Below are 19,319 nucleotides of genomic sequence, written 5' to 3'. Positions count from 1 at the left end.
TTTCCAACCTCTGGTGGCTAAAGATGATTTAATAATTGTTTTTAATGTCTTTTTAAAATGTGTATTAAAAAAAACAAAAAAAAAACTGTTAATGGGGAAATAATTATTTGTACAAGTACATCTGACAAGTACTCCATCTAGTGGAACAGCGGGGTAAGACACTGTGGTAGTTAATGGTGACAAAAAATGTGAATGGTTAAATCAAATGTGGAATGTAGAAAATAAATGTGAGTGAAATTGAATGAAATACTAAATAATAAATGTGGACAGACAAAGATGTATATGTTTGTATCCTTAAAATCGTTTTGTTAACTCTTTTTGGTGTCAATAATGACAGAGTTATATATGTGTATATATATATATATATATATATATATATATATATATATTCTTTAAATTCACTCAGCAAACCAGCAGTATCTCTTAGTAATATACATTCGTCTGATGTGGAATTTACCAAGAAATAATCATAAATTCAAAATAAAATAAAACGTTGTTGTTTATTCAATGTTTATTCATTTCATGCTCTAACATTCCTCACATGTAATGTCAATAATATTATCTTCATTTTAAACATGTCATTCATTTTCCAGTACAGTGTGCAATGGTGAAAGAAATCAGCTCATAACAAACATCACTTCCTGGGTTACACGCCGACATCACAGGTCACGTGTGTGTGAAACAGCCAATCAGAGGCTGGACATGTTTGGACTGGAGAAAACAGAAGCAGCTTCAATAAATCATTGGAAGTGTTTGTAAAGATTGTGACGTGTATTTGATATACTTCACAATGTGTGCACATTTATTTGTTTGTGTGTTTGCCTGATGTTTCATTTGACTGTTTTCTTCAGTTTGAGAGCACTTTTTTGGGGGGAATATATTATTGTGAGAAAACTTTTTTGCTGATATAATGAAGTACCGTCCACATAAACTTGTACACACTGTAAATGAACTGGAAATATATAAATTGTCATTGGTTTTGTGGTATTTTTATGGAGCAGCTGAGAATTGCTCCGGCCCCGCGGTGCCAGTTGTGGCCTGTAGGTGGCGACACAGAGTCCGGCTTTCTGTAAAAACAACATCTCACCTTCTTTCTTTAGTCCAAGCGCTGGATCACGTTTGAGTGACCGTGGAGTGCGTTCGCTGTCATGTAGTTGAGCGTTAACACGGCGCGAACCGCAGCGAGAGGGGGACTTTAGCGTGGAGACGAGGCGCCGCAGTCGAGCCATGGCTGCGCGGGAGGAAGCAGAGGTTTCACACAGCAAAACAAGGCACCACGACGGAGCTGGAAGTGTAAACAGCTCAGAGGGCTTCAGGAACGGCTACGTGAAGAGCTGCGTCACCCCCCTCAAACAGGACCATCAGTGGGGATTCTTGGTGAACGTGTGCAGGTTCTGCAGCGAGGACTCAAAACTGTTGAAGGTCTCCGTCCTCTACGTGGGCGCGTTTGTCGTTTTCGCGCTCTCTCTCCTCATTTCGAGGAGCTTGCAAAGTGACTCGCTGTGGGATTTGCGGACTTTTCTGTGGGGCTTCTCGCAGTCCATCAGCCCGCTGTTCAGCATAGGATGTGCGTTCTTCTTCCTCACGTTTTACCTGCGGAGGAAAAAGAGGGAGGGCAGCAAGTGCTGGCTCGTGTCACTGCCAGCGTCGTGTTACCTCGGGGATTTTTTGGTTTTGCGGTTCTTGCAATGGGGAGAGGAGCAGCACCAGATGCAAATGGTGGGCAGGTTGTTGTTCGTGCTGGGATGCGTGGGTCTGCTCACGCTCGTCCCCACGCTCAAACTCAAACACAGTGTCCTCATACTGGTCTTCGCCAGCGTGGTGTGGCTCGTGTCGTTCACAAGTTTGAGCGGACTGCCCGCGCTGCTCAGGCCGCTCCTCGCCTGCTTCGCCGGGGTCTGTGGCTCCCTGTTGGGGCTCGGCTTCGACCGTTACAACCCGTCGCGAGAGGCGGCGAGCGGGAGTCCCAGCGCCGAGGAGAAGGTCCCGGTGATCAGACCCAGGAGGCGGTCCAGCTGTGTGTCACTGGGGGAGACGTCGACCAGCTATTATGGCAGTTGTAAAATGCCCCGCAGACCCTCGTTGCCCTGTATATCCAGAGAACAGGTAGGTGCCCCAGCAGCTCCGCCACAGCACCACGCTGTGTTGTCACAGGTCGACCGATACGTGTTTTGCAATGGCCGATGCCGATGTGTAGATAATGAGGAGGTTTTCTTTTAAAACAAACACGTCAACAAAGTATATACAAAAGTTATTTGGCCGTGGTTGTACTTTTAGCGTCCACAAGTAAGGTCAGTGTGACTCTTTCTGGAGTCATCGTAATAAATACGTCCAATCCGATACAGCCGATAAACACTCGGTCCGATCATGTGATCCACGTAAATGTGATGGATTTTCCTTTGGTTTCTGCTGTGTTTTAATTTCCAAAAAAGAATAATGAACCGATGTGCAAACAGCATGGGGACGAGCAGACGTGTCGCTTTTGTTTACTATAGAATCAGAAGTGAAGCTGCTTCCTCTGTTGTTACTTCTGGGGGATTCTGGGCGACTTTTGCATCCATTGTAAACCGGAACAAATCTTCTCAGAATTGAGACATTTTGCACATGTGAACATAGCTTTTTTTAGCTTACCCACACAAATGACAGCAAACTCCTGGCGAGAGCGGGAAGTGAGATCGCGTATGCACGCTCAAAAACGCTAGACCGATCCTCATCTTTAGAGTGACCGTAAGTGCACGCAGAAATGCAAAGCAGCTCACCATGGACGCCAAAAACCTTTGTCAAAACGATAAAGTTTTAGTATATAATAAAGTCTTCACTGACCATGTGTGCATCAGAAACGCAGAAAACAACAATCACAAGTCCTGAAAATACACACATGCACGCACAGAATATTGGCCTTCAGAAAACAACAGTTTGATCAAACTCGATTTGTTCTTAAGTAAACCTTTATGGTGGAAGAGGTAATAATGTTAAAATGTTGTAATCGATTTAACCTGGTTATTCGCTATATAACCAGGTTAAATTATCATAGTGTTGTGTTACTGGCAAAAAGGTTATTACAATAAAAAAAAAAGTTTTTAAATCGGTTGATATTGATACGTTTTTGCAGTAATTTTTTTTTTTATCCTGAGTGACAGTTATGGAAACCACAAAAAAGTAAAACATTCAAAGCATTTAAATGAGGCAACAGTGCATTTGTGCACTGCTTTGTATGATGTCAATATTAAAGGAACGTATGACAGCATGATATTGATATCGGTCGACATTGGCTTTAATTATTGGCTATCGGCAAATATGCCAAGATAGAATAGAATAGAATAGTCTTTTATTGTCATTGTACAGGTACAATGAAAGTAAGTGGGCTCCACAGAGCCACCATGCACCACAAAAAAGACAAACAACACAAGAAACATCATAGACTAATTATTAAATAGATGCATTTCTAGTAAAATAGAGACATAAAGTGCAAAAAGAAACCCTGATATGACGATACTGGTGCCCTTTAACACTTACTTTTATGTTTGTTTACTTTGCACAATGTGCTGTGACTTGATGATGCAAAATATTATGTTTCACTACGGAAGAGACTAGATGTACGTCTATGGTGGTATCAGCACTCCTGATATATCAGCAAAAAGTCCAATATTGTGCTTCCCCATCAATATTAATAAACTTTTGTTAAATTACTGTTGAGGAAAAAAAACCAATTATTTAAAATTTACGTTTCATGTCTTATCACAAACATCAAATGAATAATTATTATATCAGTTATTTACATTCATCACGCTATAGATGCACAGATAACTCCACTCTCTCGCCAGCACTGACGCTCGTCTTCGCTCTGTTTGGACCAGAGTTCACACACCAGATAATCAATGAAATGTCGGCCTGTCCGCCGCGATCATAACAACAAAAACCAGCAGCAGACCCACGAGTGATGTGGCCGGCAGTCCCCGTCTGACTGCTCAGGCACAAATTATTCAGTGTCAGTGTCTCGCTCTCTTTTTTATTTATTTTTTTGTTTGCGTATGTGCGTGACATAAAAACCAGTCTGTTTACGTCCAGCCGCTCACAGATCCACCACAGAGCGACGCCTCCTCTCTACTGTACGCGAGTTTTGTAAACCAATACACCTATATCAGTTGATATCCAGGCCAAATGAAGACTATCGCATTGCAAACAGGACAAAAAAAAACAAAAAAAAAAGCTCCAGTAAGCCGCCGTAGACGAATAATAATGAGCGTTAAATATATATTTAAAGTGCTTCGGTGGACGCCAGGCTGTGAGCTCACACGGATTGTTTCTGTGGCCTTGGAGCACAGTTCGAAATGATAAGAGAACTAAAAATGTACATCCAGTTTGTCTCGGTTGTCCCGTTTCCAGCAGTTGTTCTTCCACTTCATTGTGTTTCAGACTGTTGCGCTCACCAAGGCATGAAATGTAGCGTGCAAACTAAAACAAAGCATAAAACATTATGTCCTATAATTAATACTAATCCTATCATTAGCGCCTATTGTGTTCCTTCTGTTATTTGTACAAGCCGCACATTATAGTTTCCATTTGGAAACACAAGAAATGAGTTTTTTGTTCAGCAGAAAGGAGATTTTTAATTGCTAGTAATTATTTTATTCCTTGAAACACGTTTATATTCTGTGTAAAAATGCGTAGTTTGTAGACAAACAATGTGGCGACGTTAATAAGTTTGTAAAGGCATTAAAATCGTATCAGGTAAATACCTGACGTGGAATTTAATCTGTATTGAGTAAACAGATAACCAAAGGCCATTGTTGTCACCCACACCATCACCACCACCACCACCATCACCGCACAGCCCTGAAAAACCAACATGGCCGCTTCTCAGTAAACATTTATGTCACAGTCGGGTCGCTTTACGTAAGTGAAAGGGACAAACAACACGGCCACGCTCCACACAATAAACCTGTTTGTGTGGATTTCCTGAGAAAATACCCTAGTATTTTCAGGTGCACTGACGTCCTGTAAGTGTGTGTGTGTGTGTGTGTGTGTGTGTGTGTGTGTGCAGCTTACGAGCAGCATGTCTGTGGTTTCGTGTCCAATGTGCTCTAATGTCGGGGATAGTGTAACTTTCTTTTTTCATCTTCATCAATGTATTTTTTTATTATTTCATTTAATTTCATTTTAATTCAGTGCAATTTTTTTTTTTTTTAACTTCTCTTCATATTAATGATTGATTTCATACAAGAAAAAAACCCCAAAAACAAACCCCGTCAGTTTCTGCGTCAGAGACGGGCACAAAGGAGGACTTTGAAAGGAGTCACTTAGGGTTCACTGGTGATGTCAAGCGTGTTCTTCATCTTTGCACACAAACAGTCGGCTTTTCCGTCCTTAGCTTTTACCTTTTGCATCATCGGTGCCATGTGAACAGACTTTGGCACCGCGGAGATGAAAGTACATTCGTAAAGTTCTGCTTCTTATTTTTGTAGACTGATGGAGACATATGGAAAAATACGCTGTCAACAGTGTGTGTGTGTGGATACCATATACAGATAAATACACAGAGACACTACTTTAGCTCAGTGCTGTGTCACTACAAACAATTGTTAATTAACAGTTTCATAGATTCAAAGACCAATGCTATTTATTTAGCATTCGTTGTTATTAATCGTGACTGTACACATTAATGTTATTGTGCTAAATTTGAAGCCGTAGGTTAATTTTTGTCTGTCGTCTCAAGGAAACAAATAAAAGAATATATACACAGTGGTTGACAACGTCAAAGCAAACCTTTGTTTTCCGTATGTAGCAGAATATTTAGAATGTCACATGCATTTAAGCCTATTTCAAACCTTCTTGATATTTTATATATACGTTTACATTTGGTCCTTCTGACGTTATTCTGTGCAAGTGAGTAACTCTAACTTCAGACAAATGTGCTTCACGGCCTGAAAGAGAGCAGCAGGATAGAAGCCATGACACCAGTGCTTATGAGAGAAGATAAGATAAGATGGACTGTATTCTCCCAAAGGAAATTTGTCACATTTCAAACATGCAGAGCATTCAAATGTCACAGTGGATACTTGACAACAAGAGAACACACAACACACACAAGTCATAAAAAAATGATGTTATGTCATGTTGTGGTTTGTTGTCATGAACATGAGTTGCCCGTTAATGACCTGGAATGCGACGGCCCCATTATTCAATTTGTCCTGACAAAGTTTAATGACGAGAACATTGACTGGCTTAATAATAACACACAGGATTTCCACTGTATCAGCTGTAGCATGTAGCAGCGTTGTCGAGCGGGTTCTCGCTTTATTATGTCTTTTAAAATATCCATAATAATAATAATATCCATAAATGTACTAAAACTCAACATAAAATACAATCCATAAAATGTGTATATATATATATACATACATATATACATACACATGGCCCGTAAAGTAATATTTTTATATCATATTTTTAGTCAAATTATTTAATTCTGTACTCATTTCTCTTGTATAGTCGTTAACATCACCATGGCCTGGTGGATTTGAATGGAACAGCTTGGTTCTCTGTCAGTTTGAAGGAAAACCACAGTCAAAGTATCAAAACCACAAAAGATGTCATGTTGCACACGAGTTACGCGTTTCTTTTAATGACTCATCGAGAGTTTCCGTCTCAAATTCTGCCTGTGCTGATCGCACCGTCAGACTCTCACGCCATCCCAAGTTTGCAGAGAATCAGAAAATGTGAGCATTCGCCGCTTCCCGGCGATCTCGTAAGGGTGATGAAGCTGCTAACGTCTTTTTTTTTTCAATTACGTCCCTAAGCCTGACTGTCGTGGGTCTAGCTCCACCCATACCGAACCGTAACATAAGGGGCAGGGCACTGAAATATGGAACGGTTGGGGCCGGTGCTGTTCTGAGTCAAACTGAACACGCCATTAGTGCATTTGTTGTATAACATTGACAGCCCTATACAGTTATAATACCCTATAAAGTGAATAAACTTAAACTCTGCCCTCTGGTGGTGAGTTAAGAAGTGCACTCCTCCTCGCAGCTCTTCACCAAGTATCAAGAAATATCAGAATCTGTGACCAGTATCGACCCGCATCCCTACTTTCTGAGGGAACAGTGACTTTGCTGACTGTTTTTTGTTTGTCTTTTTGGCACGTTTCCGTATTTGTGTACACGCGCACACATGCTTGCCCAAAAATATTTAATGGCCTTTTCCACTGAGGCCATTTTGACCCGTCACATTAGGGAAACCCCAGCTGTTCCAGATAACGACAACAAAGGCTCCGTTCTATTCAAGTTCCCAATAATTCGTTTCTTTATTTGCACCCTGGCTTTTTCAACCGCGATGCGTCAGTGTAGTGTCCTCTGTTGAAGTTCAAGAAAACACTCACATTTAAGAAGAATTGTTTTAATCATGAAAAAAGCTTCAAACTTATATAAAATATAAACATAAAATAATTGTTTCAGCTCTAAATGTGACATACCGTGCGCTGCTTACTATACTTTTAGTTTGAGAGTACAGGTGTTCACGCCTGGTATTACTTGGCTTGATCCACTTTCTCTACGCAAATCCACACGGATGTTCTTGTTCGTGAAGGTCCGACTGCACAGATTCAAATTCCCCCCCCAAAAAAACTTTTATTTGTCCCCAGGGGGCAATTAAAAGGACACGGGGCAGTTGCGTATTAGCGCGGTGACAAGTTGGAGATGGCACAGCTAAACAAATACAGTGCAGAAATGAAACCGTATTGACAGTGAAGTATTAGCAGGTGTAAAGGTGTAAATGTGGTTGGAATCAGTTTCACGTGTTTTTCCTGCAGTGTAGACAGTCTGGATCAAATCTGGATATGCAAAAACTATATATATATATGTGTGTATATATATATATGTGTGTATATACTATGTATTTGTTTTGCTGGCAGTCTGAACGAGGCAGAGGACACACTGTGTCCCCAAACCACCTCTGACTGTGGGGCTTTGAGGACAAATGCGTTCAGACCTGTAGCTAGAGCTGAAACAAATAACTATTCTGACAATCGATTAATCGGTTCAAAGCTTTTTTCATGATTGAAACAAGATTTACGATAGTTTCAGCTGCTTAAATGTGAATATTTTCTTCATTTCTTTGCTCTGGATAACAAAGAAATCATCAAAAGTGAATCATTTTGGTCTGTGGACCAAAAAAAACAAGACATTTGAGAACATCATCATTTCCGGGTTTGACGACATTTTTTTTGGACCAAACGATTCATCGAGAAAACAACCGGCGGATTAATCGATTATGAAAATAATCTCTTACTCGGTCCTTAAGGTAAAATAACTTTACTCCGTTACACCTGTAATGGATTAAGTCCTAAACTAAATTCACCCGGTCATACGAAGACGACTTGCTGACGTCCTTTCATCAGGATCACAGGCGCTTCTCTCTCTGTCTGTGTGATCTCGCCGATCTTAACGCAAACATCAAACAGGTTGTCACAGAAAGGAAACAACGTGCTGTATGTGTCACGCTACAGTCGCGCCGTGGGTGATTAATATTGTCGTGCCTTAAAAGGTCACTTTCTACGCTTCCTCTGCCCATAATGTGGCTCTGCAGTGTGCGTGTGATCCTGAAATGTGTCAGACTGCGTCAGCGGCGACCCTTCGCGCTCGATGACATCTTTACCAAAGAGCCTCGTACACGCACAGGGCCTTGATATGGTGTTGGAGGCAGACTTAAGTCACTATTAGACTTTGTTTGTTGATGCCCTGTGATGAGAGGCCACTGGGGAACGTTGTCCGTGTCCTGGAGTGAATGAGAAATGAAAAGAAATCACCTTTTTGTGTGAAACCGTGTCGAGGCTGCTCATTTTCTGTCACGGTTCTCGTCTTAAAGTTTAAATGAACTCCTTTCGCTTGCTCTCAAGTCTTAGTTGTGTTGTGTTTTTGCCACAGTAATTCAAAACCCTCTTACACAACCAAAGCTGTGAGGTTTTGACTGCAAATGCCAGGGGTCAGGTTCACCCGACCCTAGATTTATTTCAATAAATAGTACGCTCCGTTGAGTTGAATTCCTCTTTTCTGGTAAAATACCTAAATAAATAGCTCCGTGCAACTTTTGTGTTTGACGACTTAATCGCAGGATTATTATTCCTTTTTGAATTTAATTAAAACTGTTTGCAAATGACAAAATGTTCTGTTCTGTTTTCTATCAGGTGGTTGGTTTTTTTTTCTATGAGGGAAAACGACGTTTTTTAAAAGTAGGATTATTGCAGTTTAGCTCTCATCTGAAAGATTTACATCACGAAAAATGACCCAAGGGACGGTGCTGGCTGTGAAGAGGGCCCACTTTTTGTGTGGTAACAGCTCCACGGGGGCAGGCAGGGGGTAAATAATACACTTAACTACCCCCACCCGTCCAGACGAGAACAAGAGAACAAGAGAAGCAGGCTGCGGAGAGAGAGAGAGCGGTGGAAGGGAGAGCGGTGCAAACGCAGAGCAGCTCTCAGCTGTCACGTTCGCTTGCTGTAAAGCCATGTGGAATGATATAACATTGACGTCACAACCCAGTGACGTACCAGAGGGTGATTGCAAAGAAGGTGGGGGGGGTGGGGGGGAGAAAAAAAATGCCTCATCTTATTAATCGCCCTGTGGACTAAAGTGTCTGCCTTGAGCAGTAATGAGAGAGGAAGAAATTGTCCAACGTCACACGGTGTGCGATAGAAAAAAAGGTGACGTATGCACACGCACCGTGGGATTGGACCTCAATCCGCTCGGAAATAATATGATAAATCCTGTCAGTGAAATTGGACGTTATGTGCCGTTTATGGTGTTTTTCATGTGGTTTATCTGTGTGTGTTTTTATATTTACTCATTCCATCTCTGGCACAGTTTTTATTTAATTTAATTTATAATAAAACGTCTAAAAGGAATCCACCTTGCTTGAAACAATTGCATTTTTGAAGGATGATTAAATGAAGCTGTGCTCAGGATTAGACCTGCAACTAACGAACCAAAGTAATTCACTTTTTATGATTTCTTTGTTATCCAGAGCAAAGAAATGAAGAAAAGATTCATATTTAAGAAGCTTAAATAAAGAAATCTTCAAGAAATCTTGTTCTAATCATGAAAAAACAGATTCATCGATTATCAAAATAGTTGACGACTAATTTAGTAATCGATGCATCGTTTCAGCTCCACTCGGGATGTGTCGCCTAAAAGCAAATCACAATCTCGTGTCACATTGTTGCTTCCGTTCCTCTCTTTCTATTATTAAAGTGAAACAGTTTATGATTTAATTTCACCCCGAATTAGATTTGTTTATTTTATACATATAAGTTTAGTCGGAATTATGCTTAAATGTGTTTTTTTTTCTCCGTTCATGTGAAAGTAAATTAAAAAAAATAAAACTATAACTATAATAACAGATTTTTTTTTTTTTTCTTTAGCCATTTGAACTCCAAAGGTCACGTTTAGTGTAACGCGAATCTGAGCGACGCGGCGAGGCCGCCGTGTGGCAACCGCTCGTCCCGTGCCGCAGGTTATCAGTAAACACTCGGTGAATGTCACGCCGAGGAGCCGATTCAGCGTTTACGAGCGGCGGTTTGTTTCCCTCGACGTGTTGGTCGTGTTACCGATGAAAATGTGGCGCGTCGTGCTCATTGCATCCAGATGGCCCTGCTGTGACAGCTACTGTTGAACTCTCGTCCCACTTCCCTCAAGTATCGCGGCTAGTTTTCGTAGCTGCTTTTCATTTTTCATTGGCAGCAGCAGCAGCAGCAGCAGCAGCAGCACCAGCAGAAAGGGTTAAGTGGAGCGAGGTGCTGTGTGTTTGGCTGACTGCAGAGTGAAACAGGATGCAGCGACTGCATTGTCAGCCCGCTGGTGTGAGTGCAAACAGATGAGGAAATGCTGGAGCGGGTACTCCAAAACTCGGGTCGCCCTGGCAACGGTTTTGCGTCACGATCCCCAGCAATTAGCTTGCAGCTCTTTAGTTTTCATGATAGGACGACCAGAGCTTAGCCTGATGACTCTGGTGTCTGAAGAGGCGCCATCAAAAGGGGACGGTTTTGTTTCCTCCTCCTCCTTCTTCTTCTTCGTCCTGCATTATTAATATGTTTATGAAATGGTCCATGAATTACTTTTATCTTTGAGCAAAATTAGGGTTGGAGCTTTATTGTTAATATTACACTACTAAAAGAAAGACGTAAACAAAGCGTAGACTTGTGTTTTTTATTTGTGCAGCTCTTTTAAAAAAATTTTTTTTCTCTAATTAGCCTCAGTGTCTCTGTGTTTTGACCCCGTTCTGCTGAGCTTATTTGATTCTGACGAGACCCAGAATGTTGAACCGGAGCCGAGGATGCCAGAACCTTTTGCCGTTTTAAAGAAAAAAAAAAAGAAGAAAGAAAAGTTTGCACTAATTAGACCGTGTTTTTCTGCAGCTTCAGCTTCCCATACTTGGCCTGAAGAAATTTGGCAAATGTGAAGTAGCTTGATAAGATAAGTCATGAGCTGCTGACACTTTCTGCAACACAATCAAGGTCCTTTTTTCTCTCTCTCTCTCTCTCAGTCTGAGGAAACGGCGTAGATTTTCCGCACAGCTCGTCACCGAGGGTTTTGATTACACCGCAGCCTTCCCGACAATGCAAACATTTCACATGGTTAAGCTTTTAAGTTCAGGATGAGGTTGTTGAACCTTGTATGTGTTTGTTCAGCCCAGTGACTGCAGGGTGAACGGAGTGGGTTCAATTAGACTTAAACCCACCTCAACATTTCTTATAAACTGCTTTTAAGACGTGACTTCTATTGTTTGTTTTAATGTTGTTCGGTGGTGGATATAGTTTGGGTTTTTTAACGAATATAATCCCATAGTTTTCACAAATGCTTTACATGATCTAAAGGGACAAATGTGGTGGCAGGAGTGCTTTCAGATTTCTGTGGCACTGAAAATGATTTCTTTTTTTTTTAATGAAAGCATTCTTTATTACTCACTTCTACTCTTCTTCTACTTTTCTCGTGTTCTCTGAATTTCTCTGTCTCTCTCTCTCTCTCTCTTGCCGTGCGCCTCCTTTTGAAAACGGTGTCAGCACTGCTGCTTTTACACCAAAAGGCTGTTGCTAAGTGACGGTTGACGTCAGCCGCAGCTACAGAGGAGGGCTTGTGTGTGTTTAGCAGCTGAGGGCAGATCCCGCTGAAAAGGGCAAAACTGTGAAGCACTATTAGTCACTGCAATGAAAACCTGAACTTCAGCCGACGCGATCGCCATTTCCAATAACCGCGCACAATTCATTGCGGGCGACTTATTGTAAAAGTAAATCTGTCAGAGTGGAATGATGAGGCTCAGACAAAAGTGTTTTTGGAGAAACTGCACGCGGCCAATCCCCACCCCCTTTTCTTCACTTTTTCTTTAGTCTGTCGCTGTCTCCCTTTCTTTCTCACTTTAACCCCTGTCTGCCCCTCCCCCAACACACACACACACACACTCAAATGCTAGACCCCCTTCCCCTGCCCCTCCCATAATGTAAGATTTTGTAGATAGACTTTGTGTCTGACTTTCGAGCTTCAATGTGATATCTCCCTCATCTGGCCATGGTTGCTCTTGATCTGCTCACCATTGTTCGGCGTAATCAATTCCCAGGAACCTCTATCATCCTCTCCCAGTCCCTCCTCACCCCCGCGACTGCACTCAGAGTGGAAGAAACTTCCCCCCGTGAACCTCTGTGAGCAGTTACATTGTCTGAAGAATGTGTCTGCGTCAAAGCTTCGCCACCAAAGCAACATAATTTGCTCGCGGCTCGCCTGGCGACTCACGAGACCCCTCGCCGCTCACGAGACCTTGTTTTTCTTACGGGAGACAGTTAAAGAGCCACGGGACAGTCATTTGCACAGTTAATACACAACAGGAGACGCGTCACGTCTGCTGCATGTGCGCTCAAGTTACTGTGGTCGATACAAGCTGCTGCCGGAGATAAAGCCGCCCCGGCGGAGGCCGGGGGTCTATGGGCAGAGATAGGTTCTTGCGGCGGTTGCGTGGCAGCTAAGTGACGGCAGAGTGAGTGAGCAGCGAGCGCGGGGTTTAATCACCCCTGAGAGCAGATACACTCTGAGCTGTGGTGGCCTGTCAGTGCTTCCTGAGAAAGATCTTAAAAGCATGTGCTCGTGAGAATTATGTACAAGAGGGATTCGGGGAGCGAGGGCCACAATCAGTGCAGTCGTTGAGGCCCCGTTTACACCTGGCATTAACATTTGTCTGAGATTCTCCGTGATCAGATTGCAATTGGATAGCACCTGACCACAGGTGAGGACGGATTGTTATCCAGTCTGCCACACCGCTTCAGGAGGCGGTTGGCGACGCGCTGTGACCACTATGGATGCCCCGATCCGATATTGATATTGGTCCGATATCAGCCAAAAAACGAGTATCGGATTATATCGTATAGGGCTGGGCAATATAGACCAGAACTGATATCGCAATATTTTTTGTTCGAATGGCGATATGCGATATTATAACGCATATTATAACTTTACAAATGTAACGTTACAGAAAAACTTCAAAATGATGCTAAATGTTACTAAAAACACAACTCATATAAGTGTGTAAGTATATAACATGTTTACTTTTTAGTAGCGTGTTCAACAGTGTGTGCAAACTCCGAATGCAAGAAGAAGAAGAAGATGCAAGGGCAAGAGAGAGGGGTGGGGCTATGACATCATTGGTTTTCCAAAGTTGTGTAAGGTGGCGTCTTAAGAGAGAGCTTTCGGGCTCCTAGAAGGCAGATTCCTCGTGGATAAAAAGCTGATCTGATACAGAATTGTTCTCGTGTGCACGGGCCCTTAGATTCAGGTCACACTTGTTATGTTCCGACTCCTTGGAAACCTACTTTGTGTTTGTCTTTGTTCCGCTCATACTCAGTCTTTGCCGTCGTTTGCATTTCCTTGTATTCTTTGAGTGCAGATGTGGGCACCATGCAGGCTTCCTCGTGCAAACCTCCAGGGTTAAATCACCTGCTCTGTTGTCGCATTTGACCAAAACAAGGCCGAGCCGCCGACCAGACGAGTGAGTGTTGTGCTACGCGGAGCATAAACAGTCGGTGTGTGCAGTGCGTGAGGAGGCAAACTGGAGGTGTGCTGGTGACGAAATGCTGCGAAAAGTACTATTAATAATACTATATTTTATTTCTAGAGTGTTTTTAGATACTTCAATGGTTTAAAAATCACACATTCTACAATGAATGTCTTCACTGTTCAGACCATATCACAGATTTTAAATCAAGAATTTGATCTATTTTTATTTATTTGTTAAATAAAACTGTCAGGTATAAAACTGTCACTTAAACAGAAGTTTTAAGGTAAAAACTAAAGCCAGAAAATCAAAATGTCACGTTTAAACGGACACCAATACTCAAATGTATCACAGTAGAAATAAATATTGACTCTAAGCACAAAAATAGTAGACATATTTGACTACAATGTAAATAAAATTACAATTAGTAACACTAGATAAGTAAATAAGATAAAAGAATTACAAGAAATGAAATAATGAATGTATAAATGTATATGTACACACTATAATAAGTAAATACAAAATAAAACAATATATTCATATATAAAGATACATATATACTTAAAAATTAAATCAAACAAATTAACTACAAGTATTAAAAATACCTTTTTTATTTATTTATTTATTCTATAAACATTTAAAATTACAGTTAAGTTGACTCATGATTAAATAATAAGATCTTAATTAAAGTAAATGACAAAGTATAAAAAAAGATTCAAATATACATGAATAGGATATGAATAAAAAACATCCCAAAAAGAGATTTAGCCACATATATCAATAAAAGTTGAATACTTAAAGTGCTATATAAAGATACTTACCTTTTCTTAAATAAGAATATATAACTGTTTGTTTGTTTGTTTATATTGAACATTTAAAGTTGGCCACACCCTGTTATGAAACCTTTAACTCGAGGCTCCGGGTGCTCGGCTGTGCACGGCAGTAATGGTCAGGGTGTAGGCGTTGAGATTTACTTTTAAGCGTGGATCGTATAGAATGTTGTGAGTTACTGTTGCTACAAAAAGTAACACAAACACATGTTTAAAACAAATTAAGAAGAAAAAGGAATGATGCAGAATACATGTGACACTTTTCTACCCGAGCAAATTTGCAATAACCATTATTTTTCTTTCACCTTTCCTTAACGCAGCAGCCACAAGTGTTCAGTACAGTCAAGTTACTGTTTTTATATATATATATGTATATATATATATATATATATGTATATATATATACACATATACGTATATATATATGTATGTATATATATAATTATGCCCAATTTTAGGGCATTTATGACATTCTTTCAGAGCTGCAATGATGGCATCAAATAAATGACCTAACGCATATTTAGTTTTAAGTTTTTTGTCAGTAGTGAAAATAATTTGAACTCCACATATGGACACGGCGTCAAAGAGAGACATTTAATGATCATACTGTAGAAGCAAGTCACCTTTAATTACCGTGAGAAAGCAAAGATTGATTCGACTAAATGAGACTTGGCCAAAACCTGGAGTATGTGCAGAATTGAGGATGTTGTGGATGTGGATGTGTTTGTGTGTGTGTGCGCGCGTGTGTGTCTGTGAGACCTCGCTGCATTGTATTTACATTTGGACTGGTGTCAGTTGGTTTCAGCCCTTAATCTGTTTGCACTTCAGCTCAGCGCAACATTACACAAACTTTGCACACAGGAGCAGGCCGGGATGACGTCTGCTTAATGTACGCTTCAGCCCATGGCAACATTTGTGTTCACACATGCGGTTCCTCCATGTAAAGGCTAGAAAAGTTCAGGCTGTGTGTGTGTGTGTGTGTGTGTGTGTGTGTGTGTGTGTGTGTGTGTGTGAAAGCAGCTTTTGTCTATAACAACTTCTTCTCAGATTTGACGTAAAAGTCACGGCATGTGCTGCTAGGAATCTAATAATGGAAACAATTTGAGCTCGGACAGTTTGGAAGAACAATAGCCAGTAATCTCAGTCAATCATGTGACGTTTGATGAATTGTGACTGCGGCCACTCGGGCCAATAAATACGTTTATTTGTGTAGCACGGGGGAAACTCAAAGTGCTTTACAAAGACATAAAATGTAATAATTAGTCATAATAAGGGCAAGACATCAACAAATTATGAGACATTAAAGTGGGATTTGCCAATAAAAGTTATCAATTCATTCGTTACTTGTGAATTTAAGAGAAAGATGCAGAAAATAATAGTGTTTTCAGGCCTGATTTCAATGAGCTGACTTGTGAGGAGCAGAGGAACCGTTCAAGATAAACCACCTGATGATGATGATGATGATCGTAGGACTCTGGATGTTTCATAAGGAACTAATAAGTCTAGCATGTAGTTTTGCCTCAAGACCATTTATTTTGAAATCCATCCTTCGCTACACTGGCTTCCTGTGAGTCAATCTGAGGAGCGGTATAATAAAAAAATATATTATTATCTATTGTCCTGTAAATGAGTTTTAACATTTAAATTTCTAATTTTAGACAAAAGCATTTCTTGCCCTTTAATTTCTTCCTCCTGTTTTTTCAGTACTTTGCCGCCTGGCTGCTATTTCTTTTATAGTCTTGCCCTTTTTAAACTCTATTTACCTTATTGTATTTGTGCCCCGCAACAGCACTATCATGATGGAGACGTAAAGGTCCTCCAGCGCGATTGTATACTACACAAATCTTTGGTAGAGCTGGTACATGTAGGCCTCACCTTTGCTCTCCTTAGCTGTGTTTAGTAAACCTGCGTCTGGTTTGTGTGACTCTGACTCATCTGACAGTCGGCCAGTGTTCCAGTATTTATGCCAAGCGGCATCTGTCTCAGGTGATGCAGGCAGCGCCTGCCGAGCTCGGGGTTTATACTCACAGATGTAAAACGCTGATCGGTGGTGGTTTCGGCATGAAGGTGTCGAAGCGGCTTTCCTGACTCAAAACTCCAGGGTTAGGGCAGGCTGAGAAGGTTTACCGTGTTGTTTAGAGTATATAGTCAGGATCTCAGATTATGAAGATTGTCCTACAGATGCTGATCTTCTCTTTTGATTTGTTTAGCTTGTTTGGCACAGTGTCACGGTCTCGCTGTGTCGAGCGCACTTCACTGGCCTCTCTTACATGTGCACAAAACACCAGGGACTCCATAATCTGAAATTCAGACAGACCTCCTCACCCCTGTTCTAGACAGGGGATTATTTCACATGAAACATCAACTTGTTGCTCTTGAACAACACGTATTTTGGCCTCGCGTTGCCGTAAGTTTAAGTCCCTGTATGACCTGCTTTAGCTCGTACTCAGTGCTGCAAACATGCAGCAGGGCCTCTGTAGAAGTCACGTCGGTTGCACACTCGTGGGTAATTGTACTTTTTTCCCAGCTGTAGAGTTCCAAAATCAGCTTATGGCGCTTTTCCCTTGTACAGTTCTGGCTCAGCTCGACTCGACTCGTTATTTTCCATCACTATAGTCCCTCCTCAATGTGGGCGGGGTCGCCATGGCATGGCTGCAAGAAACTGCCACGATGTTTTTTTGTATGCAACGTAAACGAGTGAAGGGTAAATCAGTTGTTTTCGGTGTAACTGAATCGTTAGAATCAGTTCATTGAAAAAGATTTGTTCACTGAATTTCTTTATCTATAATGTTGTTAGGGTTTCTGCGTTACTATGTACAATTGAATTGAATTGAATTGAATTGAATTGAATTGAATTGAATTGTATCGTATCGAATCGACTCGAATCAAATCGTTTAGTACTTCCTACATGACTGGAACACAGACTAAATTACTGAATGGATTGTGATATATGTAAATATTGAGATTTTAGACATTTCCTTTGCTAAATGTTGGAGATTAACGCACGTTTCTGGATTTCTAAGTCGTCTTTAACTTGATCTACAGTTCGGCATTGTTCCGTTTTTTCGTCGGACGTCGCACCGATGACTCTTCCAGTGACGACACTGTCTGACCAATCGGTGACCGGCAGCCTGTTGACATCACATTTTAGTATCGGCTTAGCTTGCTTGGAACCGAGTCGAGCAGAGTGGTGCTAGAACTGTATAATGGAAAAGCCCCATCTGATAAACATGAATCTTTTTTTACCTCTGGTTTGGTCTCCACCAGCTCCTGAAGTATAGTTATCCTGCACGTGTTAGACTCAATGTCTTCTATCTTTGTCTACAGACGTGTTGGGGTTAACGAGTACAGCCGGAGAGTCCTGAAGTGGTTAAGTTTAAGCTTGTCTGTATCCAAATATTTCTCGACGTTCTTTGTTTTTATCCATCAAAATGACTGAGCACCAGCTCATCATCACCAGACACTGACTCCACCAGCTCCTTCCTGTTAAGCGGGTTATTTTTCCTCCAGCTCCTTGTAATTTATTCACTTATTCACTCCCAAATTATTTGCAGTTTCGTGCTGTTTGTTGCAAGTAATTATGCAGCTGCAAAGCCAAAATGACAAAAATGTACGCATACATCTACATTCTAGTTGTAAAAATAAAGTTTCCGCAGGCTATCACATGTGGAATATGCACACAAATGTGTGAAGTACACAGTGGTGGAGCGCCATATGATACTGACCTTTACCTCTTATCAGGAGAGTAGGAAATAAGGCCAGACAGGCCGTAGCGGGCCCTCTTGTTGCTGTGTTTTCTCTCTCACAGTAAAACCAAAAGTATTTAAGCGTGTCCTCAGATAACTTTGTCAACATCTCCGCGGACACAAGCCAACCTCGTATTGATTATGAATGTTAATATGACAAGTGTGCTTTGAACTCTTTGTACGTTTTTCAGCAGCTGTGTTCAGCCCGGCGTCGGTCATTGGCTTGCAAATGATTTACTTGACACACGATTTGTGTTGTGGTCTCTCCTCTCACTCCTCTTTGTGTCTGTCTCTCTCGCTCTACTTCCCCGTGAACTCCTCCTCCTCCTCCTCCTCCTGCTCCCTGCGCTCGGGCTCTGATGGATGGCGTTTGTGTTCACATGCTTGTTATTGGCCAGAGTTCCAGGGCCCAGGCGTTAGGTTGTGTTTATGAGAGGAGCCTGCGCTGATTCCATGATAAAACCAGATGTTCCCTTACAAGGCTTTGAGCCTCCCTCATCGCGCTCTCATGTCCATATCAGGCCGAATCTTCCTGTTGTACTCACATGGACAGACCTCCAAACTATAGCTCGCTCTCGGGGCTCCACGCACGGTGGTCGAAAGAAAACAAAGAAGAAGGGTCTGCGTGTGACGTGAAGGACATACATCACGTCACGTTTGCGCTTTGATGGAGAGAAACCGTCGGGAGTTACAGAACGCAGGCAGGAAACTTGAC

At 41.5% G+C, this 19,319-nt stretch overlaps 1 protein-coding gene across 1 annotated transcript in view; it reads left to right on the top strand.

The window, feature by feature from the left end:
- The first annotated feature begins 1,057 nt into the window (after positions 1 to 1,057).
- The window catches only part of pde3b (phosphodiesterase 3B), a 37,595-nt gene continuing 19,333 nt past the window's right edge, over positions 1,058 to 19,319 (top strand). The window contains exon 1 of the mRNA XM_044030146.1: positions 1,058 to 2,106. Within this exon, the coding sequence (XP_043886081.1) occupies positions 1,228 to 2,106 (879 nt within the window). The 5' untranslated portion in view covers positions 1,058 to 1,227. The remainder of the gene's footprint in view (positions 2,107 to 19,319) is intronic.

Source organism: Solea senegalensis, linkage group LG7, assembly GCF_019176455.1.
Source record: "Solea senegalensis isolate Sse05_10M linkage group LG7, IFAPA_SoseM_1, whole genome shotgun sequence".
Lineage (NCBI taxonomy): Eukaryota > Metazoa > Chordata > Actinopteri > Pleuronectiformes > Soleidae > Solea > Solea senegalensis.
This window is presented reverse-complemented; position numbering and strand designations above follow the sequence as displayed.